General features: G+C 43.5%; 1 protein-coding gene across 1 annotated transcript; it reads right to left on the reverse strand.

The window, feature by feature from the left end:
• Positions 1-946: 946 nt before the first annotated feature.
• Positions 947-25,701, reverse strand: HEBP1 (heme binding protein 1). The gene is made up of 4 exons (XM_055336837.1): positions 25,547-25,701; positions 16,768-16,906; positions 14,418-14,598; positions 947-1,547 (listed from the first exon to the last, which is right to left on the reverse strand). Exons 1-4 carry the CDS (start codon positions 25,622-25,624, stop codon positions 1,376-1,378), a joined length of 570 nt encoding a protein of 189 aa, XP_055192812.1. The 5' UTR covers positions 25,625-25,701; the 3' UTR covers positions 947-1,375.
• Positions 25,702-27,975: the final 2,274 nt, after the last annotated feature.

Here is a 27,975-nt window from a genome sequence, read left to right on the forward strand (position 1 = left end):
TTTACTTATGAGAGACAAACAGAGAGAGGCAGAGACATAGGCAGAGGGAGAAGCAGGCTCTCTGCGGGGAGCCTGATGCAGGACTCGATCTCAGGACCCTGGGATCATGCACGACCCAAGCCAAAAGCAGATGTTCAACCACTGAGCCACCCAGGTGTCCCAGCACATCCCATTTTATGTCCAATGGGAACCTTTCTTGGTGAGGATTCAAGCTCATTTTTGTTTCTTTCCTCACTGCTCATGCAGTAACTTTCTGATGGGTGCCAAGGTGGGTTTTTCCATTGAAACCTGTCCAGCGTCCTGGGGAGGGCTGCTAATGGGGCCAGGCCTTGGTGCATCCTGAGAGATCAGCATACTCTCCACACGTCCTGTAACCTGCTAGGCTCTTCTGTCCTCTTGCTTGCTCACACATTCTATTCCTTACTCACACATTCTGTTCCAGCTCAGCCACTTTCCCACCTGCCCCTCACAGCCTTGGGTGTGGTGGTGGGGGGTCCCTTTCCTTCTCTGCAGGCCAAACTGCTCATTCTTCTTCAATTCATGAAACTGGACCTCATTTTTTTGTCACCTCATCTTACCCTCACGAATAAAGCCTCCAAGCAGATTTCCTGCCTCCAGGGATGTGTATCAGAATGTGATGATTTTTCTCCTTGGTTTACTTTTGTCATTCCTGGAGCCCTTTGTAGATCACAACTGCACACAGGATCCTCCACTTATGATTGTAGAATCACTGTGACATGGTCATGGTAAATGTCTATGATGTAGATGTATGCAAGCATGTGGTACATGCCCTTCCACCCTGGGATCTGTGGCTTTATATTCTGAAGGACTTTGGAACTAAATATGGGATTCCTGTAACAGTAAATATCATCATTAGCACTCATAATGATATTCCTTATAAGACTGTGCGGTCTTGGAAATCACTATACTCTGGATTGGTCTCAGCTGTTTTAAGTCAAAGATCTTTATTTTCAGTTTCTTTTCAGACAAAGGCCTCGTAAGAATCACAGAGGAAGGATCATGCACAAATCACATTTCCCTCCCTCAACAACAAAAACACAGGTTCAATAATTTTTAAAGATCAGTTCTGAGGGACCCAGAGAGCTGAGAGAATGTTTCCTGGATTTTTTCTTATCTACCACAGAAATGTCTCAGTCAGTTCGAAGGATGCTGCCTATCTTGGCTGAATTATTTCCCACCGGGAGAGAAAGAGCATGGACAAAATACACACGTTTCAGAAAATTGGCAGTACATGGCTTTGAAGGAAAGTTGGATTAAGCTAGAGATACAGTTGGAAGCTGTGCTCCCTCCTTCTCCCCTGAGGAAGTGGAAACACAGAAACACCCGTCCGGGAAGTTCTAACTCAGCGCGTTACTCATGCTTTCACCAGCCAGACCTCATTGCGACGTCCGTAGGGCTTCATGGGAGGGTCATACCCAGTGCAGAAGTAGATGTCACTCCGGCAAGTGGCCGTGCCCTCTAGGGCAGTACGGAGCTGGGCGGCATGAGCTACGTAGTCAGCTTCCTTGGCATAACCACCAAATTGCCTGAGGGACAAAAGCAGGGGGCTGGTTAAGAGAAAACATGGTCTCCAAGAGAGGGGGATCTTTAAAAAAGAAGTTGTCACCTGCTGCTCTTACAAGCACACTAGAGCAGTGAGACTGCACATCTGCCACTTCCCAGATGGGTAGATTTGACCCCTCCGAGCCTCAGATGCTCATTTGTACGCCTGGGATATGCTGTCTTTTTCCTCCAGGGTTGTTATGAGCATTAAATACAATAATGGATGTGAAAACACCAATGCAGAGCCTGAAACATGACAGTCAAGTACTAAGTGTGAGCTTCCCTTTGCTTTCTGAATTGTCCCTGGGTGACAGTAGGCTGACCTTCCCTAGGCCATGCCTTTACCCTTCTCTCTAGCTCTCTACTGCCTTGGCAGCTCCTCCTCTTGGCCCCTCTTTTTTCTTTTTTTTTTTTTTTTTTTGCATTTTTAATAATTTCTTGACATGGTAAAAGAATTTTACGTTATGATCCAAGGGTGGTAGAGTAAGGAGGAGGGGCAGCAGAATAATCCAAAAAACAAAAAGGGAAACTGAGAAACACATAATGGGAAAAGGGTAGGGTTTTAGCTGGAAGGGATCTGGAGGGTGGGTAGGGGCACTGCCCAACTAAAATGCAATTGGTTTGTTACTGAGTACTACTCATGGGAAGACAGCATTCTGACTCCTTCTCTACAGCGTACTGGGAGTAAAAATGATGCATCTGGGTGGAAATATGATTGGGGATGAAGGCAAGGGGAAGAATGAGAGTCAGAAACAAACACGGAGAGAGTTGCTGGGGAAGGAGGAGGCTGCAGGGGCATTAGTTAAGGAGGAGCTGCAGCTAATGCTTCTCCCGCAGCAGATCCTTTCTGATGAGTGAGCACAGCAGAGCAGTGACAAGTAGCAGCTTTGTTAAAAAACAGAGCAACCAAAGGCAGGGACCCAGGGAAACCTTGGGAGGCCCCTTGGCAAGCTTTAAGCATACCCCAAATAAAGAAATCACTTCTAATAAACCCCTTTTCCTGCTCAAATCATGAAAGCCTTCTTTTTCTAGTAAGTAAAAAGACTTGCCTAAATCAGGCTTTTCTCTTAATGGCAGAAGGTGGTGACAGAGAAGGAATAAAGCTTGTCTTTTCAAGATGATTATTCCCTCCTTACGTCATCTGCCTACGCTCCAAAATTCATCCTGCGGCCTATCCTAAATATACCACTCTAAATCTGGGTTGCACTAAAATCTTTATTAGAGTCAAATATGTCCCCATTTCTAATGAGCTTTATGACTCAAAAGTCTGAATCTGCACCAGGCCAAGATTAGGCCAAATGCATTATTTTTGGTGGGGTTCTCTGAGTCACACTTTGCTCTTTTATAAGTGGTTAGTCATGCTCGACAAGCATTCAGTATGTTGATTACAGGGTTATTGATGTAAAAATACCGAGGATTTCATCTCTAAGGCATTGGTTCTTCCAACGTCTAGACAACTGCTATAGAACATGGACAGAACTGAGACCAATCTGGAATAGGAGAGGTTTGGTTCAAGTATCTTGAAGAAAGACTTTAAGGCAGATGAAGAAAGTTGAACTCTAGCTTCACTGAGGCTCAAATGAGAGGAAACTGGATTAGTAGACCAAGGATGAACATTAAGGAAAGAGTGTTCTGGCAATAAAAGCCTGCAAGACAATGCAATTATTTTCAGAGATTGTCTATGGATTGCAAACCACTTGCCTGAGACAGATCAGATGCTGAATGGAGCAGGTATTGAGTGTCCCCTGCATCCCACACTCATGCTGTGACACTCAATTATTACCCTCGAAAACAAACCATGTTGGCTCTTAAGTCTACAGGGTTTTGGAAACGTCTAAAGAAGGAGTGGTCCTCAAATACCTACACTGATAATTTGGTGGCAAAAGGGCTAGTTGTATGCTCAGTCCTACCTCAGCCCCTTTCTAGCTCATGGCCTTGGGTAAATGCCTTAACTTCTCTAACCTTCAGGTCCTTCATCTGTTAAATCGGGCTGACTGTATCAATCTCAGAAGGCTGTTGTGAAGATGAAGGGAGACAAGATGGTGGACAGTTCAGCGTAGTGCCCAGCGCACAGTAAGCCCACAATGAATAGCAGCTATTACTGTTACTTTGCAATTGTTGAGAACAGCCATCTAGTTCCCTGCCTCCTGGGATGAGGGACATGACGGTGATCTCAAGTAGTATCAGGCCAGGAAGGGCAGCCCGGGTGGCTCAATGGTTTAGCGCTGCCCTCAGCCCAGGGTGTGATCCTGGGAGACCCTGGGATCGAGTCCCACGTCAGGCTCCATGCAAGGAGCCTGCTTCTCCCTCTGCCTGTATCTCTGCCTCTCTCTCTCTCTCTCTCTGTGTCTCTCATGAATAAATAAATAAAATCTTTGAAAACAAATAAAAAAATTAAGAAAAATATCAGGCCAGAGAGACTAGTAATGAAGAGGTCGCTCGATGAACAATCTCACCTTCTCGACTGGCCCTTCTCTCAAAATCTTATTTAATCTTTAACCCTGTTCCCCCTTCTCATTCTTTTTCCTTTTTTTATCCTTGTTTTTTCTTTTCTTTTCACTCTCTTCCTCTCTTTCTTTTTTAATTTCTCTTTTTTTTCACAGCACTTATGACCTTCTAACATACTACATAAATCATTTATTGTGTTGTTTATGGTCTGAGTTTCCTGGTAGAATAGGCCCCATGAAGGCAGGGATCTTTGTCATGTCTTGTCCACTGGTGTAGCCTGAGAGCCTAATACAGTGCCTGACACATGTTAGATCCTTTGGCTAAATCAACAATTCTGGAGTAAACAACAAAAGTTAGTGTCTTCAGGTCTTCAGGTTGATAGACCTCAAGATGATAGTGCTTAAGACTGTTTGCCTCCATATTCACTCATTCATATAATAAAATCCAAAGCACACACTAAGGGGACAGTGGTGGGAATTCAAACAAGGAAACTGGATTGACTGGAGCCCACTGGGAAGGGCCTTGAATGCTATGCCAAGGATTTTGATCCTAGATGCAAAGGTGAACCTTGCTTTGAAAGTAAGGGCTGACATGATTGTGTTAGGTTGTGTTTTGATAGCTTTGGTGGCACTGGAGGGAAAGAGATGGAATTACTGGAGGCCAGGAAACAGTCAAGTGTGAGATGGCAAAGGCCTCTGGACAAAGGCAAACTTGACAGGTGACTGGATATGAGAGGAGGGCGCAGGGAAAGGGAGGAGTTGAGGATTCTCCAGTGCTTCCAGTGATATGGTTTGCGTGCATGTTGATATGAGGGTGTGTCTATGAAATATATTCGTGTACCTATGTGTCAGGCACTGTGCAAATTTCCTCCAGCCTGGGAAAGAACTGGAGCCAGAGATCCTGATTTGGGAAGGAGGTGGGCCTAGTGACAGTTACTGGGAGTCCTCAGTGAGTGGGTACTGGCTATAATCATGGTAAGGAGGGAGACGAGGCCTAGATGGTGAGTAGACAGGGTGTCAGCAGGTCACTCTTGAGAATCCTAGTCCCCAAGTGGTGGGTGGAAGGAGAGCCCTTGGCAAGGGCCACTGGAGAAGAAGCTGTCTGAGAAATACAAGAAGACCCAGCAAGTGATACAGAGAATGTCATCATTTGGGGATATTTAAATGCACTAAAAAAACTCTCCCAAAACAACAAAAAGACCAATTTAAAAATATGTATTCCCAGGCTGACTGATAGCTGGTAATGAGGATAAAAATTTCCTTCTTGCTTCATCATGGAAGCATTTTTCTAGAAAATAAGCAAGTGAATGGGTTATGAAACAGCAAATACATGTGTTCCTCTCACAGCCAGCCTAACCAACACACCCTCACCCAATCACAGAACTGCACAAACAAGCTAGAACACCAAACCCAACCAGGTGCGTGGCCCTCATGTATAGGATGGAGGCCCAGTGCTAGCTCCTCAGCTCGTTCTGGGATAAGCCACCTCATTCCTCCCTGCCTCAGCTTCCAAGGTGTACACAGAGGAGAACACAGTGCCCACAGCTCTCCAAGCTCACAAACACATTTGAGTGTGACTTCCAGAATTCTCATAAAGCACTCTGAGCTCCTCAAAGGAGGTTAACATGAAGTCTATACAATATTTTTGTAAGCCTATTAACAAGTCTCTGTCTCCATCTTCAAAGAAACTCTCCTCCAGGGCACTGTATTTTATCCACCCCCCCCGCCCCGCCCCGTCAGAGATCAGTATTTGGAAGAAAGAATTTGGTTACTATGGGAACCGAGTAAAGACACACAACCCCCTTAATTCCACACAACACCCTTGATTCCAGAAACACAAAAGGAGCTGTCTGGAAGCTTTTGGAACAATCTGGAAGAGTTCGCGGGGTGGGAATGAGGCAGGCATCAATGAGGTGGGCTAACAAATGGAGGCTTTGGGCCAAGGAAAAAAAAACCAAAATCATAATGGTTGAGGCATGCAGTGACATAGACAAAGAAATGGATGGTCTGAGCCTGACCCTCTGACTTGGTCTAGCAAATCAACAAATGAACACAAATTTGGGGGAGACTCTGCTATGCACATAGCTCTGTGCTAGGCAAAAGTAGTGTTGAGACTAGGAGCTGATAATTCCATGTCAATAGGAAAGAAGCTTCACATAATAAGGCATTTATTTCATTCAGTCAGACTGAACCATGCTTGCCGAGTTGAACATGACAGGGCACAAAACACAAGCGAGACACCACACAGTTGTAAAGATGATAAAGATGTCTTTCTACCCTTGTGAGGTCTCACTGTAGTGGTCAGGCCAGAAACACACATAAATATTATATAGGGCAGAAGGAAGCACTAGAAAGAAGGTAGAAGGTACAGATGGAATGCTCTGGGGGTGGGGAATAGGAAATGATTAGCTCTGACTTATAACATGAAGGGAAGGCATCATGGAAGACCTGATATTAAGCCATTGTTTATTGAGCATCTCTTCTTGATGTCAGCAATGAACACTATGACAAAAATGCCAGGCCTCACACAGTTTCCAATAAGCAGAGGCTGGAGAAGGGCCATGGGAGGAGCTGGGTGAGTGGAAGTGAATGCTGCATGTGTAGGTGTTCGGGGGGAGGTAGGAGGTTGGCATATCCTGAGAGCAGGTGGACACGGAGCAGGGCCACATCGTGGATTAAATGCCATGACAAAGCATTTTTACTAGGCTTCACTGCCTGGCTGGACATTTGGGAACCCAACTCAAAGTCTATCCATCCCCCATCTCATTTTATTACCAGCTGGGGCTCTGTTCCCAATCCTAACATGTGCCTAGGTCAGAGGCAGGTCAGAGGCAGGTCCGAGGTCCAAAGCAGAGTTGAGAGGCAGAGGGTGGTAGTAGGATTGGTCTTGTGCTTTATGGCTGGCAGTGAGAAAAGGACACTGTAGAGGGGCAGAGGAGGAAGACTTAGAAATAATCAAGAGGACACAGCAATAGTTCAGGCAAGAGGAGCTGCAGATGGAAAGGAAGGCATGGTCAGGAGGTGACAAGGACTTGGCCAACAGCTGATGTGGAAGGTGAACGTGTCAGGATGCCATTTGAATGGGATGAGCAGGAGGATGGAGGGGACTTTTAGTGAAACAGAACACAGGGCATCAGGTCTGGGAGGAAATCCATTTTTGACGTATTGATTTGGGAAACCCTGGGAAGGTTTATGTGGAGACGCCTCCCAGGGAGCTGGTGCTTGGGAGATGCAGTAGCACCAGCTGTGTTGACTCAGGCTCATCCACCCAGAAATGGTGATTGAAGCTACTTCCAAGTACCCATCCATAAAAGACTAGTGGGTTATTTGACCAGTTGTGGGGGGAAATGGTGATTAACTAGGTTTTTGATTCAGAACCTTGTCACTGTCAGGACTCTCAGAAGTGAGGAGGCTTCAGTGTCAGAAGTGCTCAAGAGACATTTGCCAAATGGAACTGAACCTGCCACTGAGCACACACATTACATGGCATACCTGCTGTATGTCTGTCCAGATGGCGCATAAGCTCCCCAGGGCCAGGCCTTCATCACCTCATTGCCTGCCCCTCTTACTGGGAAATACTTCATGCCAAAGTGTTTTCCAGTAAGAAATATGCTTCCCTATAGTTTCAATCCACAAATACCACTTTTCATCTCTGAAATAACACAGGCCTGAAATATCAGGGACATTTGTTTCTCGTCTGTTTTCCCCACCAGGATGTTTTTGCTGCCTCAAAGAGCGGATACTTTGCTTGTTCCCCTGCTCTATTTCAAGCACCAGAAACAATTCTTGGCACAGAAAAAGTGAATAATGAATACATGGGGTTTTTTTTTTGAATGAATGAATACATGTGTAAATGGCATCATCTTGGTCATCATGTTGAGTCTGATAAATGCTAAGACATTTCAGGGAGCTGGAGAGATGGTCGAATTGGAGATTTACCAATGGAAGGGTGACAATGGAAGAGGACCAAGATCTTTAGGGAGGACAGCAAAAAAGGAGAAATGTGGGGAAGGCAAGGACTCAGACTTTCACTAGCTTATTTATTGCCCAACTTTCAACTGAGCACTTACTAGACGATAGCTCAAGCCCTGCCCTCAAGAATATTCTAGTGAGGGACAGGACAATGAACAAATGGACAAATGGGTTATATAATGCAAGTGAGAATAAGTAAGGTGAAGAAAAGTCAAGCAGGGTAAGAAGACAGAAAAGGAGGGGTGCTATTTTTGATAGAGTGGTTAGGTGAGGCTCCTTGAAATCAAGATGACAGAGTTTGGGTGTTGAGCAAACCAAAGAGGCAAAACTGTGTTATATTATCCATGGCTAGGGCCTCCTGTGATTACAAATGGGTGCTGGAATTATCTAGGAACTTGGCTAACACTGATCTAAAGTGCTCCTAAGCAATAAAATTGTACACCCTTTGGGTTAGCGGTTGGGCCCTTTCTTTCCAAGGGAAACAGGCTAACATTTACTGAGCATCTACCTAACGTCCAGCATCGTGTAGGCATCTATGGACACCATGTTTCCTCCTCACAACAACCCTGGCCGTTAGGTACCTCCATCTTGTACTTAGAGAAACCAAGGCACAGAGAGGCTTGGTAACACACCAGAGGTCCCATGGCCATGGAGCAGGAGAGCTAGGATTGGATCACAGGTCACCCTGACAACGAGATCATTGTTTCCAATTCTTTCTTTTATATCCAGACATTTCACCATTTCACTAAGAAATTTCATTACCATCCATCCTCTCCTGCAATTGGTCTCTGTTGAACCCAGTGTCACACTGCGCTAAGGAAGCTGTGCTGTAACCTAGGTGGCCTTTAGGGAACACAGAGGGACCTGGAATATGGCCACCCATATAAGTGTGAAGGATACTTCTATTGCATCTTGTGAATACTAAGATTCTGAGAGTGTTATTCCTTTTTAACCTTCTATCCACTGACAGGTAGTATATACTACTAATAAATGCACAATCCCTTCTGAAAATCCCTTTCCAAGGTCATACAAAAGGGAGCCTGAATTAAGGATGCAAGGCTTTCATTTTAGAAGTAATTTTGCCATCAAATGCACTTACCATGTATTTGAACTAGTACTTTTGCCTTCTACTACCTCGTTCACTCTGCCTTCCACAGGAAGGGGCTTTTAAATGCACATTTGACTGTGCAGTGACACCAAGTGGCTAGCTGAGGAATAACGCAAGCTAATTTTAGGACCAGGTGTTGGGCGAAAAAAGCATCCACAGAGCCAAGCTAGACACTGTATTTATCGCACTCATCTGTTTAGGTTTCAGGGAATTAACAGGAATCTTCCACAGACCTGACTTTGATAGTAGACATCCCATCCCACCATAAGGAACCAGGGTCCCTTGGAGAAATAGCTAATTCCAGCTTTAGGGCAAGAAATGCCAAAATGTGTTTGCAACACCTTGTCATACCAGAAGCCAAGGAAGCTACCATAGAGTACTAGAGTCATATCAAAAGGATGAAGAAACCAGTTTGAAGAGGCTCCCACTAGCCAAAGATGGGACAATTTCAGCATCAGTAAGAACTGAAAGAACAGAAACACATCAATTATGTTTAAATTCGTATGTTTATATTGATGCTCAAAAAACAGGGATCACCATCACCTTGCCTGTAGAGGAAGTTCAGGAATGAAATCATTCTTCTGAAAACAGACAAAGAGAAGGCAACAAGCTAAAGAGAAGGTATCTTGCCTTTTCCCTGTGACTCTGTCTCAGGGAAACCAAACAGCAGATGAGGGGAGGTTTCTCTTTATCAAAGTATTCCAGCTAATAAATGAAGGAAAGATAGACACATTATCATTTTTACAAACTCTATTGAGGCAAGGCATCTAAATAAGGGTGATCTACAGCCACTGACATCACAAAAACAGAGGCAAGCAAACGTTATGAGTCCCTGATGGTGGTATACACCATTACTTATGAAATATCCTTGTTGAAAGCGCCAACCTGAATCTGACCATGCCTCTGGTTCTAACTAATAATTTACAGGCAATGCCAGAGGCAGAGAACATGTTAAAATGCCAATGGAAAGGTAGTCTGCAAAATTCAGACTATGGGAAACAATAGGACAAATGATCCATAAGTAGCAATGAAAAATGAAAAGGTGTGGTAGTGAGAAAAGCCACAGGTTAGTAAAAGCTTAAAAGGTACACCAGATAATTGCAATGGATGGATTTTATTTGGATCCAGGTGCAAACAAACTTTAAAAGCAAATTACCAGATAGTGGCAGAAATCTGAACCCTGGACATTTTATATTATTATGACACTAATGAAATGGTGTTAAAATTTTAGGGGAGTAAGACATTATGATTGTCTTTATAAAAAGTTTTTTGTAGCCACACTGAAGTATTTATGGATGAAATTAATATAATGTCTGCAGTTTGCCTCAAAATAACCCAGTGGAGGAGCTGGGTGGCAGTTGTGAGGGTACACATGACACAGATCTGCCCTGGAGTTGAGTTAATTATCACTGAAGGTGAGTGATGAGTTCCATAGGATTTCATTACCTTATTCTATCTTGCTTTAAGTTTGAAAATTTCCATACTAAAAAGTTAGGGACAAAAGAAAAGCATCGTGCCAACTCATTACCCTGGCTCTGGTAAAAACACCAGCCGTGTCTGCTTGAAGTCTGCTTGAAGTGAACTGATTTAATCATGCCAATGCTATTCCTTACGAAATCAAAAGGGGCAAAGGGAAAAAATAATTACTGAACCCTACCACAGGTCATACATAGTAAGTCATCTGTAAAAACAGACGCATTTGAGTAAGTACTAAAAGATATTCTTTAGTAGTAATCCTATGAGGTAGGTTGTTACAGGCACTTAGCAGATGGGGAAACTGTCTTAGGCTCAGTGACTCCCCGAACATCAATCTGGGATTCAAACAAAAATATACTTGTTCATTAGGGTGTACCAGCTTGCCTCCCAAGACTCGAGAAAGAGAATGGAAAAGAGGGAGCAGGAATAAGGGTGAGACAGAAAAGACACAGCACCCAAGGTTTAAGGAGGCACTCACTCTCAGTGCCAATCCTGCACTTAGACAGCTGTGCACTTGAAAGTGGGTGCCTCCTTAAATTTTGTACCATCGCCACCACCTCGCTTCCCCACTTTAGTCCTTGCCCTTGGGAAAGACATTCTGTCCCTAGAGTTTGCTTTCTCTGCAGCCTCTGTAGTGAAGGCTGGAAAGTCTGAATGATGGATGGCTGGAGTAGAAGAGCTAGGGGCCCCGCTGCAGTACACTCACTGTCCTCTGGGGGGCTCTGCAGCACCTGGCCTAGGGCTGCTGAGAGCAGGTAAGCTCACATTCCCAGCATTAGTGTCAGTTCCAGAGAAAGCTACATGTTCAGGTGCAAGGCAGCCAAAAAGTAAGTTCAGAGGCCCCTGGGGGTAGACAAAAACTGCCCAATGCAAGATTATTTGTTAACCTATTATTCTTTAGGTTTTTCTAGAGCAGAACCAAATCCACACTTATAGTTAATACTGGTAAAGCTCCTGGTCTGTGACTGTACATGGTTCAGCGTTTGTTACAATGTAGGATTTTAACAAATGGGGAGTCACTGATTATCTACAAGAGACTTGTTTTCTGAAGAGTTCAGACCCAAAGAATAAAAATATGTAACCATCTGCCACCCTGTTATGCTCTACAGTCAAAAGAAATATGACCTCAAATAAGGCCCTGGAAACAGGATGAGAATGATAATAGGATGCATGTGTGCTCTGCTCAAAGGACCATGGATAGTGAACAACTAAGGGGGTGGCAGTCCAGTTCTGGCAAATATTCCTTGTTGTCTGGCATTCAAGGGGAGCATGGAATAAAAAAGGAGGTCCCTCAAGTCCTATATATTCATATACTCATTTATGTATTCATGACCCCAAACTAGAGTTTGGCTTAGATATTCCTTGAGTCTCCCAGAACCCTACTGTGGCTAATGTAGGTGCTTAGCTTAAACTGAGGGGATACTCTATCCAAGTCAATTTGGCAACTGGCAAAGTATTTATTCAGATACAATGCAAATGTTTGTGTGCTATAAGCTAAAGAGAATGAAATGAGAAATTGTCAGGACTCGGTATTTCTTAACTTAATTCATCAACAATATAAATTAATTAGAAAAAAATCCAATTTGTATCAAAAAGAATAAAATACCTAGAAATAGGGGTGCCTGGGTGGCTCAGTCAGTTAAGCATCTGCCTTCGGCTCAGGTCATGATCCTAGACTACTGGGATGGAGTCCCACATTGGGGTCCCTGCTCAGTGGGGAGTCTGCTTCTCCCTCTGCCCCTCATCTTGTTCATGTTCTCTCTCTCTCTCTTGCTCTTTCTATCAAATGTGTGAATAAAATAAAAAAAATATCTAGGAATAAATTTAACCAGGGAGGTAAAAAATCTATACACTGAAAACTCTAAGACATTAATGAAGAAAATTGGAGAAGAGACAAATAAGTGAAAAGATATTCCAAGCTCATGCATTGGAAAAATTAATATTCTTAAGATGTATATACTATGGAAAGCAATCTACAGATTCAATGCAAAATCCATCAAAATGCCAATGGAATTTTTCCACAGAAAAAGAAAACCAACTCTAATATTTGTATGAAACTACAAAAGACCCCAAATAGCCAAGCAATTTTGAGAAAAAAGAATAAAGCTAAGAATATTTCCTAATTTCAAACTATATTACAAAGTTATTGTAATCAAAACAGTATGGTGTTTATATAAAAATAGGCATGTAGATCAATGAAACAGAATAGAGAGGTCAGAAAAAAACTCATGTATATATGGTCAACCTACCTAGAATTAAGAAGCCAAAAACAGTGTCTTCAATAGACAGTGTCTGGAAAACTGGACAGCAACAGGCAAAAGATTGAAATTGGACCTCTATCTTATACCACACACCAAAATCAATGTAAAATAGGTTAAAGACTTGAACATTAAGACCTCAAACGATTAGATTCCTAGAAGAAAACATAAAGAGTAAGCTCCTTGGCATTAATCTTGGCAAGTATTTGGTGACAAAAGCAAAAATAAATGAGTTTTTGTCAAACTAAAAAGCTTCTATATAGCAAAGGAAACCATCAACGTATCAAAAAAGCAATCTACTCAATGGGAGAAAATGTTTGCAAATCATATATCTGATAAGGAATTAAAGGCCAAAATATATAAAGAACTCTTATGACTCAATAGCAAAAAAGCCAAACATTTTGATTAAAAGATGGGCAGAGGATCTGAATAGACATTTTTCCAAAGAAGACATACAAAGGCCAATAGGTACATGAAAAGGTGCTCAACATCACTCATCACTAGTGAAATACAAACCAAAGCCAAAATGAGATACCACTTTACATCAATTAGAATGGCGAATATCAAAAACACAAGGAAAAACAAGTGTTAGTGAGGCTATGAAGAAAAGGGAATCCTTGTTCAGTGTCGGTGGGAATGTGAATTGGTGCAGCCACTGTGGAAAACAGTATGGAGGTTCGTCAAAAAAATTAAAAGAACTACCATATGATCCAACAATTCCACTTCTGGGCTTCTGGGTGTGTGTGTGTATATATATATATATATATATATATATATATATATATATATATACACATAAAGAAATTGAGATCACTTATAAAAAATTTTTTTAAAAAGGAGGAAATCACTATCTTGAAGAGATATTTACACTGCCATGTTCACATGTTCATTGAAGCATTATTTACAATAGCCAAGGCATGGAAACAGTGTAAGGCCCATCAACAGATGAATGGATAAAGATGTGGTATATATACACAAAGCAATATGATTCAGCCATTAAAAAAACACAGAAAATCTGCCATTTGTGATAACATGGATGACCTTAAGGATATTATGGTAAGTGATATTTCAGAGAAAGGAAAATGCTACACGATCTCACTCGTATGTAGAATTTTAAAAAAACAACCACACAACCAAACTCATAGGTAGAAGAGACTGGTGGCTGCCAGAGATGGGATGTTGGTAGGGAATGGGAGAAATGGATGAAGGTGGTCAAAAGGTACAAATTTCCAGCTATAAGATAAATTTGTCCTGGGAATGTAATGCAAAGCAAGGTGACTATAGTTAATAATACTATAATGTATATTTGAAAGTTATTAAGAAAGCAGATCTTTAAAGTTCTCAACTCAAGAAAGAAATTATAACTATGATGGATGTTAACTGAACTTACTGGGATGAACATTTCACAATATTTATATATATCAAAACATTTTATGTTGTATACTTTAAGTTAATACAATGTTATATGCTAATTCTATCTCTATAAAACTAGAATAAAATACACATTTAATGCAAATGCTCACTGCAGATGATCAAGAAGTGGTTATGGAAATCAGACGTTACCCTTGGATGTCTAAAGAATCATCTCCTTACAGGGAATAGACAGTGATGCTTTCCCTCTCCTCGATCTTAATGCTGTCATCAGTGGGAACTGGTGGGTTGCTTTGAAACTGGTTTGGAATCCGGAACCAGACTTTTAATTTCTTCTGTAGGGAGCCATCATCACCAGGAAACACAGCAAAGGAAACAGGAACTGTCATCCCCATTCCGATTCCTGAAAACATAAAAACCCACAGAGTGAGATGGGTATTATAGACAGAACTTGTTCAGGACTGTGGGAGATCTGCTAGTCTCATTCTTCTTCCAAGATAGTATTTTTTGTTCTTGAAATTAGTAACAAACCTTTTAGGCATTAAAAAATATATAGTCAGATACATTTAAAAAAAACTCTTATTTGTGTATATTGGAAATAGGACTGTAGTGACCCAACTCATTTGGAAAAAAATTATTTGGTAATATACATTAAGACTGTAAATATCCTGGTATCTAATTATTTTCTATTTAAATATAAATTTTAAGCAAGTAATCCAAAATATGGAAAAGGGGCAACCTGAGGGGCTCAGCAGTTTAGCACTGCCTTCATTCCAGGGCATGATCCTGGAGATACGAGGTGGAGTCCCACGTCGGACTCCCTGCGTGGAGCCTGCTTCTCCCCTTGCCTGCGTCTCTGCCTCGATCTCTCTCTCTCTCTGTCTCTCATGAATAAATAAATAAAATCTTAAAAAAAAATCAAAATATGGAAAAGGCTAGAGGTAATAGGATATTCATTGCAGCAGAATTAATAATTGTGAGAGACTGGGAGCCATATCAATGTTCCAAAAAGAATATGTCTAAGTAAATTATAACACATGATGCAATATAATGTAGCTATTAAGAATTAGACTTAAGAAGACTATTGAGCAATAATGGAAAATAGTTATAACAACAGAAAGATATATAATTGCACAAACACTATGATTACATTTTAAAGGTCTATTAAAAAGCTCTAAAGAAATACATTCAGAAGACAACAATGATCATATTAAAAAAGATGGATCAGGGGTGCTGTTTTGTTATTTTCAAGATTTTCTTTAATGAGTTTTATCATTTAAAAAAATTTTTTAAAGACATGTATTTATTTAAGGGGGGGAGGGGGCAGAGGGGGAGAGAGAGAGAGAATTCCAAGCAGACTTCATGCTGCTCATAAAGCTGTGGGGCTCGATCTCAAGACCCTGAGATCATGACCTGAGCTGAAATCAAGAGTCAGATGCTCAACCAACTGAGCCACCCAGGCACCCCCAGTTTTATCATTTTTATACATATTGTCTTCTAAAAAAAAAAGTTACAACAGTATTATGAAGGAAAAGATTTTTTCTTTTTTTAAAGATTTTATTTATTTATTCATGAGAGACGCAGAGAGAGAGACAGAGACATAGGCAGATGGAGAAGCGGGCTTCCTGCAGGAAGCCTGCTGTGGGACTCGATCCCAGGACCGCAGGATCACGATCTAAGCCAAAGGCAGACACTCAACCACTGAGCCACCCAGGTGCCCTGAGAAGGAAAAGATTTCTTCCTGATCTCCTACTAATGGACTTATTGTCCAAAGCCTGGTTTCTTTACTACCAAATGTTACTGAGGTTAATACCAGTTTCTGACTTTCCAAATTATTAGCTTGAAAAAATATCCATAAAATTAAACATCACATCTCTTTTTTCACCTCATTTTCTGACCCATTTTGGGTTTGCACTGATTCTAAAGAGTAGTCCAAATTAGAGAGCTTTAGAGTTAAATTCATATTTAAACATGGTTTACATGTTGACAGGTACACTGAAACTTCAGGGTCATCATTTTAAAAATACCCCTATCCTGCAGCCAGCATAAAGGGCCAAGTCTAAGAATGGAGTAGCGCCCAAATTCTCAGACCCTTCATTTGCCAGAACAGAGCCGAGGACCTGCCATACTCATTATTCACTAAGCCTCAGTACCCCACAGATTTTGAGCGATCAGAGGACTGAGCAGAGATATTCAGCCTGGAGGCAAGAGGTCTCAAGTTTGAGGCTGGCCTGGCTCTGTGACTTGGCTTTCTTCATTCAGTCAACCAATCCAAAGATACTATCAGAGCTGTGGGATTAAAAAAAAAAAACCCAGAGTGTCTATACAGTTCACACCTGGACGAGAAGCATGCATCAGTAATATGGAGCAGGGATACCGCCTACCGGTGGGTAGGCAGGGATGATGTTGGTGTGGTCCCCTAGAGCATCCTGTGCACACAGTACAAGTTCACATGCTACTGAAGCAGGTGGTGACAGGTGCCCTGTGGCCCCTTGCTGTATTTTCCCCTGATGTCACGGGACCTAGCAAGCTTGCCTCTGAGACCAGAGTCACATCCCTCAGGGATACTCACCCTTGTCATTGGTGCCTCCCACGTACTTCATGACTTTGGGCATTGCTTCCCTTAGACCCTCATCCACAGGCTTATCAGTCACTTCCACTGTGGCAAACAGCCCACCTTCACAGGTCCTTTCCTCATAGGAGACTTCTTCCTAGACACAGAACACACATGCTTAAGAGATTTAAAGTGGCAACCTGTGATCACTCTAGAAGCTGTAATGGTGCAGTTATAAGAACTGCTAAAGAGCTTGATTTTATTTACTTATTTTTATTTTTTTTAAAGATTTTATTTATTCATTCATGATACACACACACACACACACACACACACACAGAGAGAGAGGCAGAGACACAGGAAGAGGGAGAAGCAGGCTCCATGCCGGGACCCTGATGTGGGACTCGATCCTGGCTCTTCAGGATATCACCTTGGACCAAAGGCAGGGGCTCAACCACTGAGCCACCCAGGCATCCCTAGAACTGCTAAAGAACTTTCCATGACGAACCTGGGCATGGTGACAGGGTAGAAGAGACAGTATGAGTATGAAGGGCCATGAGAAAAAGATTCTGAGATTCTTACAAATGTACTGTCAGCAGAAAAAGCTTCAAATAATATCCTCAGGGAGACAAGAGAAGATATGCATCCCAAGCCACTCAGAACATCCCTAGAATGCTATAAAATAGAATGTTTAGGGATAAAAGAGCTTTTAGAAATTGAAAATAGGGGATCCCTGAGTGGCTTGGTGGTTTAGCATCTGGCTTTGGCCCAGGGCGTGATCCTGCAGTCCTGGGATCGAGTCCCACATTGGGCTCCCTGCATGGAGCCTGCTTCTCTCTCTGCCTATGTCTCTGCCTCTCTCATGAATGAATAAATAAAATCTTTTTTTAAAGTTAAAAAAAAGAAATGAAAAATTCAGTAGAGAAGTCAGAAGATAAACCTGAAGGAAATCTCCCAGAAAGTCAAGTAAAAAGCAAAGAAGTAGAAAACAGAAAAGTAAATCAGAGGATCAAGCCAGGAGATCCAACTTCTGAATGACAGGAGAGCCAGGAAAAAGAAGAAAATTGGAAAGGAGGAAAGAAGGAGCTGCAACAATAATGCCACAAACTCTAAGGCCCCAGGATTAACATCATTCTAGAAGCAGAGCCACAGGTCAAGAAGGATCAGAGTAAAGTTCTCTTCACTCTGTACTCCCAGATACAACTCCTCATTCCCATTCATCTAAATTGTACCCCCGACTCCCCTGAATGCCCATCGCTACTGCCACTTCCCCAGAAAGCCTTCCTCCCTGGCAGGAGCCCTGCTGATCATGACCACTCTCCATGCAAGTTTCTGTCCTAAGGTCATTTTCCTTTGCCCAACAGACCCACACAGCTCTTCTTTACCCCCTCCTCCTTGCCTTTTGGTATCTCATATAATTTTGTATTCCTTAAACATACACTATAAGACAATGTTTTCCAAACTTGAAAAAGAATCATGATCCAAAACAAGAAATGCAGTCTTACATCATGCCCTGTCAAGAACATCCACATGATTGAAACAAAGTTTCACAAGATAATACTGTACCCTGATGGAGGGGAGGCTTTCCAATACTACCGGCCTTTTCTTTCTTTCCTGTTGACTTCTGCTCTAGTCAAGTGAATTTTATTCCATATTCCACTAAAAGAAGGGAGATGTACTCTATATTGATTTTGCTATCTGGTAATGGAATACACTGGTGCAGGTTGAAAAGTCTGCTATAAAGTCTTTGTGGACCAGAACTATACCATGGAGTATCATAAACGCTCAGGCGTTTGTTTAGTGATTAAGGAGCTGCCTCTCTTACTAACAATTATGAAAAACAGACATAGGAAAAACAGTTCCTATGAACTAAAAGAGGACTTGGCTGCTCTAGCTGGGCAAACAGGCTTCCCTGTCACATCCTAAACTGCAAGTTCTCAACTCCAAAGTGGATAGGATGACTCTCTGGAGGTGGGTAGGGCTGGCAGGCAAAAGGGCCTGTACAGTCTGAAAAAGTACATTTACATTATAATTTTATGTTTAGAATGAAAAAAATACCTATTTTTTTTTTTTTTGTAATACACAATTAAAGGAGAATAGTGAGAAAGGGGCTGGGAAAATCTGAAAGGTTTCTGAGTGCCATTTCATCAACTTCCCTCCACATGGAGCCAGGAAAATAGCTCCAGAAGCTGCAAATCCACTGTGGCTACTAATTCTGAGGACTGCTGTGAGGTCCTCCCCTTGCAAAGTGAAACATTTCCAAAGGACCTTCAGTAGCAAATGATGTATAAATCTGGGGAGTTTTGACCTTTCTTGGTTCTGCCATAGTAGAAACTAGATTCACCCCTCATTTGATGGCCCATTGAGTCTTGCCACTTATGTTTAAAATTCTAGAAATGCTACTCTGTGAATCACAGAATTTTCTGCCTGAAAGAGGTTAAAGTTCATCCAATCCAACTAATTTTCTCAAAGAGGAAATGAAGAACCAGAGGAATAGAATTGCCCAAGAACACATAGTTATTAAGTGGTGAAAAGGGAACCAGAATTCCAATCTCCAAACCTTGGTCTGATGCTTACTTGCAGGGCTCTACACTCCATGGGGGACAATGTGAGTGCTTTTCAGCATCTTTCTTTAGCTATTGAGTTAGTTCTTTCTGATAGACATTTGTATGTCTGTGTCAAACTCAGAACAGGGGCATCAGAAGTCATTTAATGCAGCTTCTTCTCTCATAGATGGAGAAACCAATGACAAGCTCTCACTGGAGAAAAGAGCTGGTTGGCTCTTTCCTTTCTTATTCATTCAACCAACAACTATGGAGTTTCTACTATGTGCTGGCTACTGTGCCAGGTGCTAAGAGACAGAGTGAAAGACACAGTCTCTGACATCAGGAGGTATGGTCTAATAGAAGTAGCCAGGAAAACGGGTTATAATCTCATGACATGTTTAAGAGAGGCAGGGCACTGTGAGAACACAGAAGAGGACTACTTAGGTTATTTTGGGGCATGGGTGTGTGTTTATGTGTCTGGCTAGGTCAGGCTGACTTCAAGGTACTCATAGATCATTTAGCTAGATATTCAGTCACTGATGCATTGACTTATTGAGGAAGTATTATTGAAAACCTCTGCCATGTGCTATGGATTTGGAGATTAATATGATATGGGCAGTCTAGTGGAGTGGTGAGAAGATTATGAAATTATTTTATGATGCAGTAAATGTTCTGATAGTCTGGGGAGGGTGATTTCGGTTAGCGGGCACCACAGGTATAAAAGAGCAGAACAGAACAGTGTGCTGCAGGCAAGGAATACAAGTGGCTCACTGGGGCTATAGCAAAGGCTGTCAAACAAGGAACAGCAAGAGAGGGGCTGGAGATTCTGACAGAGGCCAGACCTCCGAAGAACTCAGGCTGTCATAGGGAGGATTTTATAACCATTGTTCCAGTGACGGTGAGCTGAGCACAAGTTGGTTTCAACTACCCCAAATTAGTTCAACTGGGGCACCTGGGTTAGGCTTAGGTCACGAATCCAGAGTCCTGGGATTGAGTTCCACATTGGGCTCCCTGCTCAGAGAAGAGTCTGCTTCTCCCTCTGTCCCTCCCGCTGCTTGTGCTCTCTCTCTCACTCTCTCTCTCTTTCAAAAAAAAAAAAGTAGAATCTTAAAAACAAAACAAAATAAATTAATTCAACAGACTTTGTGATCCAAATATGGGATTTTGAGTGGGAGGGGTCCTGGAAGAGAAAGGAGTTCTGGGGATGGTATAGGTGATCTGTGCTCTCAGCCTGTTCCTCAGGCAGAAAGTCCAGGGCAAGGGAAGAAAGGCTGACAAGAAAGGAATCCAGTTTAATTCAGAGAGCCAAGGCCCCCATGATAATTCTACCAATCTTTAAGGCTCAGCTCCACCTCCTCTTCCTGAGTGATCCCTGCTTCCTATGAACTCCAAAGGTGGATAACAAAGACTAAGGTTAGAAAGGCCCTTTCACATCTATCACTTCATCTGCCTTCTGTTACAGATGAGCAGCTGGACATGTAGGTCTGGAGCTCAGCAGGTCAGACTGATATAGAGATATAACTTTGAGAGTCATCAGCAAAAGGGGAAATTAAAGCTGTGAACAAAACTGATATTGCCCCGGGAACGTACACATAGCATTCTGTATCACTTAATCCTGTTAATGTATGCCCTACCTAAAAGCCCTCATTCACCAAGTTCTTAACCTATCCCAGGTGGTCCAAGTACCACCTAGCTTCTACCTACCTTGCCAACTATACCCAGAGTACTTCCTCACTGGCCTTCCACTGTTTCCTTCAATGCCATGGTCAATCCTGCCCCAGGACCTCTGTACCTGCCTCTTCTTCTGCCTGGAATATCTCTTTCCTGTCTCTGCCTGATAGACCCCACTTATCCAGAAAGTCCCAACTTAAAGGTCACTCCTCAAAGAGGATCCTAATCGAAAACAAGTTCCCATGAGATTTTTTTATAGGCTCCTGTACTTTCACAACACAATAATAATGTGTTTAATCTCCATCTGCAACCATAAGCCCCTTGGGGTCAGGAGCAATCTGTGTTTACCACTGTTTCTCTTAGCATCTAGTACCATGTCTTGCATATAGTAGGTACTATAAGTATTTGTGGGAAAGGACGCTGTGGAGTAAAGCCTGGTTTTACTCTAATGACAAGGAATACAATAGAAATAGCTGAGTAGACAGATGAGAAATCAGTCTAATTGTATCTATGCTGGAGCAAAGCAAACTCACAGTATCCTAAGGTGATACTATGGCAGGTCCCATCTGTTTTTATAGCATCTACGTCCATAAACTTTCATTTGAACCATGGGATCATTGTGAAGATTTAGGTTTGAGAGATGGATATTATAAAACTACTCTAGTTCTCCAGGGAGCAGAATTTAGAGTCTTCTCTAACTCTGTGGAAAATAAAGCACCTAGGTTAACACAGCCAACACGTTGGATTCTTCAAATTTAACATCTTTAGTGTGTATACTTGTCATATGTAACATAATAAGCCCACCTTTGTCCCAGATCCAGCCAGTTTACGCTCCTAGTCAGGTGAGGATTTGGCCCACGGCCACCAACACCAATTTTCAATGTTTACTGGGAACCCTGGTCAAGTTCAAATTCCAGACAGGGATCTTGCAACAGTGCCTCTTGCTATGGGCTTTGCAAGGCCCTCTGCATCAATTTTTTTCCTTGCTACCTGCTATGATAGGTATACATGTTGATTCTGGAAGCCAGCTTTCTCATTATAAGAAAATAATCTGGGCAGCCTGGGTGGCTCAGCGGTTTAGCACCGCCTTCGGCCCAGGGCGTGATCCTGGAGTCCTGGGATCGAGTCCCACGTCAGGCTACCTGCATGGAACCTGCTTCTCCCTCTGCCTCTCTCTGACTCATATGAATAAAAAAATAAAATCTTAAAAAAAATAAGAAAATAATCTAACTCAGTACTTGTTATGTGTCAGGTATTATTTTTAATATTTTGCACAGATTCGTTCATTCAATCCCTCCAATGATCCTGAGAAGAAGTGAGTGCTTTTATCTTTATTTTCAGATGAAACTGGATGCACAGGGGGTTAGGTTACAGTGGGCAAGTGGTAGAGTTCAGATTCAAACCCAGGTTGTCAGGTCCTAACCAATGTGCACAGGCTGGAAAAAAAAATCCCATTAAGATGCCAGTTATTAACAACAGTCCTGCTCTGAGCATCCACACACCCACCTAATCCAACACAGAGAGCAATGTGCCCTCCTCCTTCTGGAGGCAATGTGGAAGGCACCTGATAAGTTATGCGGTAGCCTGGACCTCCCCATCACAATCAGTCCTGAACATCTGGTATGCTTAAACCTGAGCTACACAGGGCCTGCTGTCTGTCATCAATTTTCCCAAGAAAGTGGGCAATGGTTCCTGACCCAGATGCTTTCCAGGGCAAGAGAGATAATTTCAGGGAGGGTCTGTCTTCAAAATAATAGCCCCCTGAATTTGTATATATTTTTAAAAAAGGCTTATAAGTATCTTTGAATAGTTAAGTAATTGTCACAGGGGCACTGTCTACAGTTGAGAATACATATTCAGAGTTCAGAGTGGTTAGGAGGTTTAAGTAGCTTACCCAAAGTTACCTGTGAAACTGATGGGAAGCTGACCGTTACCATACCCAACCAAGTGCTAGGTATTTTGTTGAACAACTTATAACTGGTTATCTCATTTAAACTTCCAAACATTCTTATTTCCTCTCAAGAGTGGTTTCAGAGAAGTTAAGTTGCCTGTGACTACACAGTTATTAAGAGCAGAGCTGAGTTCTGACGTAATGATATCACTACATTTGTAGGGTGTATTAGTTTACAAAGCATTTTCATGTTTTTAAAAGATGTGATATTTTTCGTTACTCTGGAAGTAGATGGGAGAGATTTTTATACCCAGTCTACAACTGCAGAAACTGAGATCACTCAGGTTAAATGATTCGCATCAGCCTGGTAGCAATATCCCCTACGGTGCCATATTCCCATCAAATGTTGAGGGAAGATGCTTATCAGGGAGCTGTATTTATCCCTAGAGGAACCAAATCAGTGGTAGGTGACACTGTATCACTGAGGGTCTAACAGTAAACAGAAACTACTAGAGTATTTTGAACTAAGGCACTTTGTTTCAAGGAATTAATTTCACAGATAACAGAAGAGCTGAGTTGCCCAACAGGGAACAGTGAGGCAACCCAGACATGAGTGAGCACCCTAGGAGACGAAGAGGGAGGATTCTGTTACCTGAGCTCAGATACCTGGATCACTCGATGGAAGCTAGAACCATGGTGGCCTGTTTAGAAAAAGCCAGAGCTACAGAGAAACTCTTGGTGCCAGAGACCCGATAGATGGGAGGAGAGGGAGAAACACCTTCTTCCCTTCCTCCCACCCTCTTATCTCCCACTGGTGCCTCCCACTGGGTGAACCTCACTGCGAGTCGAGTCGACTGACATTGGTGCCCAGGAAGCAAGCAACTGGAATCAACCCCCACTGCAGACTCCAGACTGAGACGCAGGGAAGGAGCTAGGGAGGGATCTGAGGGCAAACAGGCAGCAGAGTAGCCCAGACCTTGCGTTGGCCATTGTCCCCCCAAAAGACCAAGTGAGCTGGATTCCACTACAGAAAGGAAAGCACTCGGGGAGCTGTTGGTAACATGTAGATTCTTTAAGCATTAGGGCCAACAAGTACCCTAGATAGCGCTGGGCCGGATCCACAGACTGACATGCACATGGCACACAGTCACCGTCTAGCCACAGACAGAGCCTATGGCCTGCAGTTTGCAAACATTTGTAGGCAGTTGCCAACAGTTGAAACTGACATGTTTGCCCCACTCAAAACCACAGCCTCATTCCTAAAATTCCCTACTCCTGCCTCCCTTCCTCACTTGTTTTTTTCCACAGCCCTCATCACCATCTGATAAGGAAAGATATATTTGACCTGTTTGTGTGTTAGCCACTAAAAGGTAAGCTCCACGAGGCCAGAAATTTTTGTTGGTTTTGTTCCTTGCTTTATCCCTACTGCCTGTAAGAGTGACTGGCACACAGATGGCATTCAGCAAATAGTTACTTGTTGGATAAATTAATTTTAACTAGGGAGAGCTCACATGAAGTCCGGATTTCTGATTTTCCTTAAAAATCTGGCAAGCCTGGTTTGCATCACTGCATAGCAACATTACTGCCTCTACAGATGGGGCTCTGAGTTCTCTCTTGGTTTCGCCTCAGTCCCCTCCTTGCCTTAGAGTCTGACCCAGCCAGCTTCACTCATTTCCATAACCTGCCTGGAGGATTGTAGGCATCTGCAGATGTCACCCCTGATCTGGTCTAAACTTGGTCATTCCACTGGCAGCTGAGGGAACTCAGATGAAGTGACAGGCCTCTGGTTATAGCTGCTTGAAGTCCAGACTAGAGTCTGGTTGAGGGCTTTTGTGTGACCATCATAGTACTAAATGCCAGAACTTGGCCCCCAGACCACACAGTCCTTAAACATGCCAGGTTCTGAGCGAGGAGCGGAGTATACCAAGTGCATGAAGTACCTGTTTGCAAGGAGACTATCGTCTAGTGGCGGACTCTGTTTTCAGGGGCAGTCCAATTCGCTTGTGTCAGCACTGATGTAAATCTTGGGAGGTGGGGGATGGAGCAGTTATGCTTCATTCACCCATCCTGTATTCTAGGACCCACCTCTGGGAATTCCACTGGCCCGCCTACCATTTTATAGCTCTGGGCCTTTGCACATACTCTTCCCTTCTCTGTGCACTCTTAACATCCGGGAGACCCAGAGGAAGTGTCTTCCGCAGGCCCCCTCATCAGCCCCCTGGCAGGATGGCTTGTTCCTTCCCCATGCTCCCTCCCTTGCACATATACCTCTGTGGAGCACAGGTCTTGTTCTTTTATACTCATCGCTCCTGTAGTTGGGAATTTTTTACGGACATGAACGTTTTCGGTCTCAGCACACAAATGCTCGGAATGCCTGGGATGTTAAAATGAACCAATGCACGCAACAGGCGCTGTCTGGTCGCCACCCCGGGAGCCCGCCCTCAGAGCAACCTCCTCCGGCAGAGCCCGCAGCCTGCTGCTCTGAACTTCCCTCTTACTTCCTCCTTCCCAGTTCACGTGCCGGGCACCTGGCACTGGACGGCCGTGCCCCCCGCCCCCGGCAGAGGCCAAGACGCACATTCTGGGGCAATCGCCGTCCCACCCGCCCGTCACAACCCGCTCCAGCCCCGGTCAGGGTGCGGTGGAGGGCGCAGCCCGCTTCAGGTCCTCGGCAGCCCTGCGGGCCTACCTTGCCCCCTTGGCTCACAACCTGCCAAGGCCACGTCTCTACGCTCCCGAACAGCGAGTTCTTGATCATGCCCAGCATGGCGAGGCTGCAGCGCTGCGGACGCACCGGCCGACCGGGGGCTGCGAGGGCGGCGGGGCGGCGGGCGCGGCGGGCGCCTGGGACTCCGCCCCGCGGAGAGGCGTTCGGGGGCGGGGCGGGGCTCGGGGGCGGGGCTCGGGGGACCACGCCCCGCCCCCTCCGCCGGCCCCGCCCCCTCCGCCGGCCCCTCCTCCTCCGCTGAGCCTGACTTTCGGCAGGGCCTGGACGCAGATTCTCCTCCATCTGGGATTTAGGCCGCAGTGACGAGAACTTTCTACATCCCTCCCTCCCCCACTCAGTCCACCGGGCTTCCGCTCTCAGGTACCTGAGCGCCAGACTTCCAAGCCTCTGGATTCCTCTCGTGCTTTTTTTTTTTTTTTTTTTTTGCCCTCCACCCCAAGCCGCTGCCCCCAGCGCGTACTGCACGGACAAGATTCAATCTCTGTCGTCCCCGCCCCTGAGACACCTGATTGCTGCATCTCCACTGAGAGATATCCTGGTTTCTTTCCCCCTCCACCCCATTACCTCTCACCTAGATGATTGAAAAACCATCTTTTTTTTTTTTTTTAAATTTTATTTATTTGAGAGAGCATGAGCAGGGGGAGGGGGAGAGGGAGGAGCAGACTCCGCTGAGCGGGAGCAGATGTGGGACTCGATCCCAGCACTCTGGGATCACGGTCTGAGCCAACTCAGCCACCTCGGGGCCCGAAAAACCATCTTAACTAGTTTTCTCCTTACTACTTTCTTTCCTACAATCAGTTTTAATCACAAATTCCACCTTAATTTCCCAAAGCACGGCTTTGCTTATTCCGTCCTTCCAATCAAAGCCTTCTAACCACTTTAGTTACCATTTTTTGATTGCCTGTTCCTCCACAAGTATTTTATAATATCATCTCTACTTCTTAAACCACTAAACATACGTATTTTATAGCCATCTTACAAAGGAGGAACCTGATACTCAGAATAATTAAGTGACTTTCCTAAGGTCAAAAACCAATGCACTGCTTGGCCAGGATTTGAATTCATGAATGTGGTGTCCATATCCACAACACTTTATGGGGCTTCTGGTGGCTCAGCCAGTTGAGTGTCCACTCTTGGTTTCCTCTCAGGTCCAGATCTCATTGGTGGTGAGATGGAGCCCCTTAGGCAGGCTCCCAGCTCATTGGGGAGTCTGTCTGAAGATTCTCTCCCTGTGTCTCTCCCTTCCCCCCCTCGATTGCAGCTCACACTTTCTCTTTCTAATAAAAAAATAAATCTTAAAAAAAAAGTCCATAACACTTTTTTCCTCCCTGTCACTTGATCTCTTACAGAGCTACATATGGCACTACTTGCCAAATACCCTCTGTATGTTCCTCCCCTTGTGCTACAGAGATGCCTTCACCAGACCATCACCCTCTGTTGCACCCCTTGGTATTTGAATTCTTTGAAAGTACACGTTCATTGTATCTCCAGAAACACTGTGTGGCCCTTCTATCTGAACTCACCTACCATTTTGTGTATTCAAATGTTTCTGCCTGTATAAAGATTTTATATGCACATTTAACTCACTGGTTATATTGTCATCTGGAATTGTTAACCTGATTGATAGCCTCATTTGTGCAGGCCGCTCTGAACCAACCCTGGGGGACTTTGGCTATGCCTGCATCTTGACAGACGGGACCTTGAACCTGAGCCAGATAGTGGGAATCAATAATGGTGATACTGATGACTTCTAGTTTTGTGGTAACAGATATTAACTTTATTAATTATGTATAAAAATATTTACTTTTGACTAATGTTTTGTGGATTGCTATAAAATAAATGGCTATTTAGTTGCTTTATATATTCTTGACTCTAAAATGACGAGTATGAGTCAGTGTTATTCTATGTGCTAGTCAAGAAAGAAAACAAATGCTACCTAGTAAGCTATGACATTTAATTGATTTGAAATCATCCAGAGACATTAAAATGTGAAATAGCATGTAACTTACAATTCATAAGAGATTGCATGTTGCTTTGTGAGAGTTCCTGAGTCTTTCCTCCTCATAGCCATGTCCCCTTTATTACAAACTAATCTATTAAAGGGCAAAGATCTGGGGATCCCTGGGTGGCTCAGCAGTTAGTGCCGGCCTTCAGCCCAGGGCGTGGTCCTGGGGGCCCCTGGGGTTGAGCCCCGCATTGGGCTCCCTGCATGGAGCCGGCTTCTTCCTCTGCCTGTGTCTCTGCCTCTCTCTCTGTCTGTGTCTTTCATGAATAAATAAATAAAATCTTTAAAAAAAAAATAAAGGGCAAAGATCTATTTTTCTTCGGCTTTACCCTACCAAAGAGTTGCTCAATAACTGTCCAATGATTAACAAAATGATTTTTTTTAA

The sequence above is a fragment of the Nyctereutes procyonoides genome, unplaced genomic scaffold (genome assembly GCF_905146905.1).
Source record: "Nyctereutes procyonoides isolate TBG_1078 unplaced genomic scaffold, NYPRO_anot_genome, whole genome shotgun sequence".
NCBI lineage: Eukaryota > Metazoa > Chordata > Mammalia > Carnivora > Canidae > Nyctereutes > Nyctereutes procyonoides.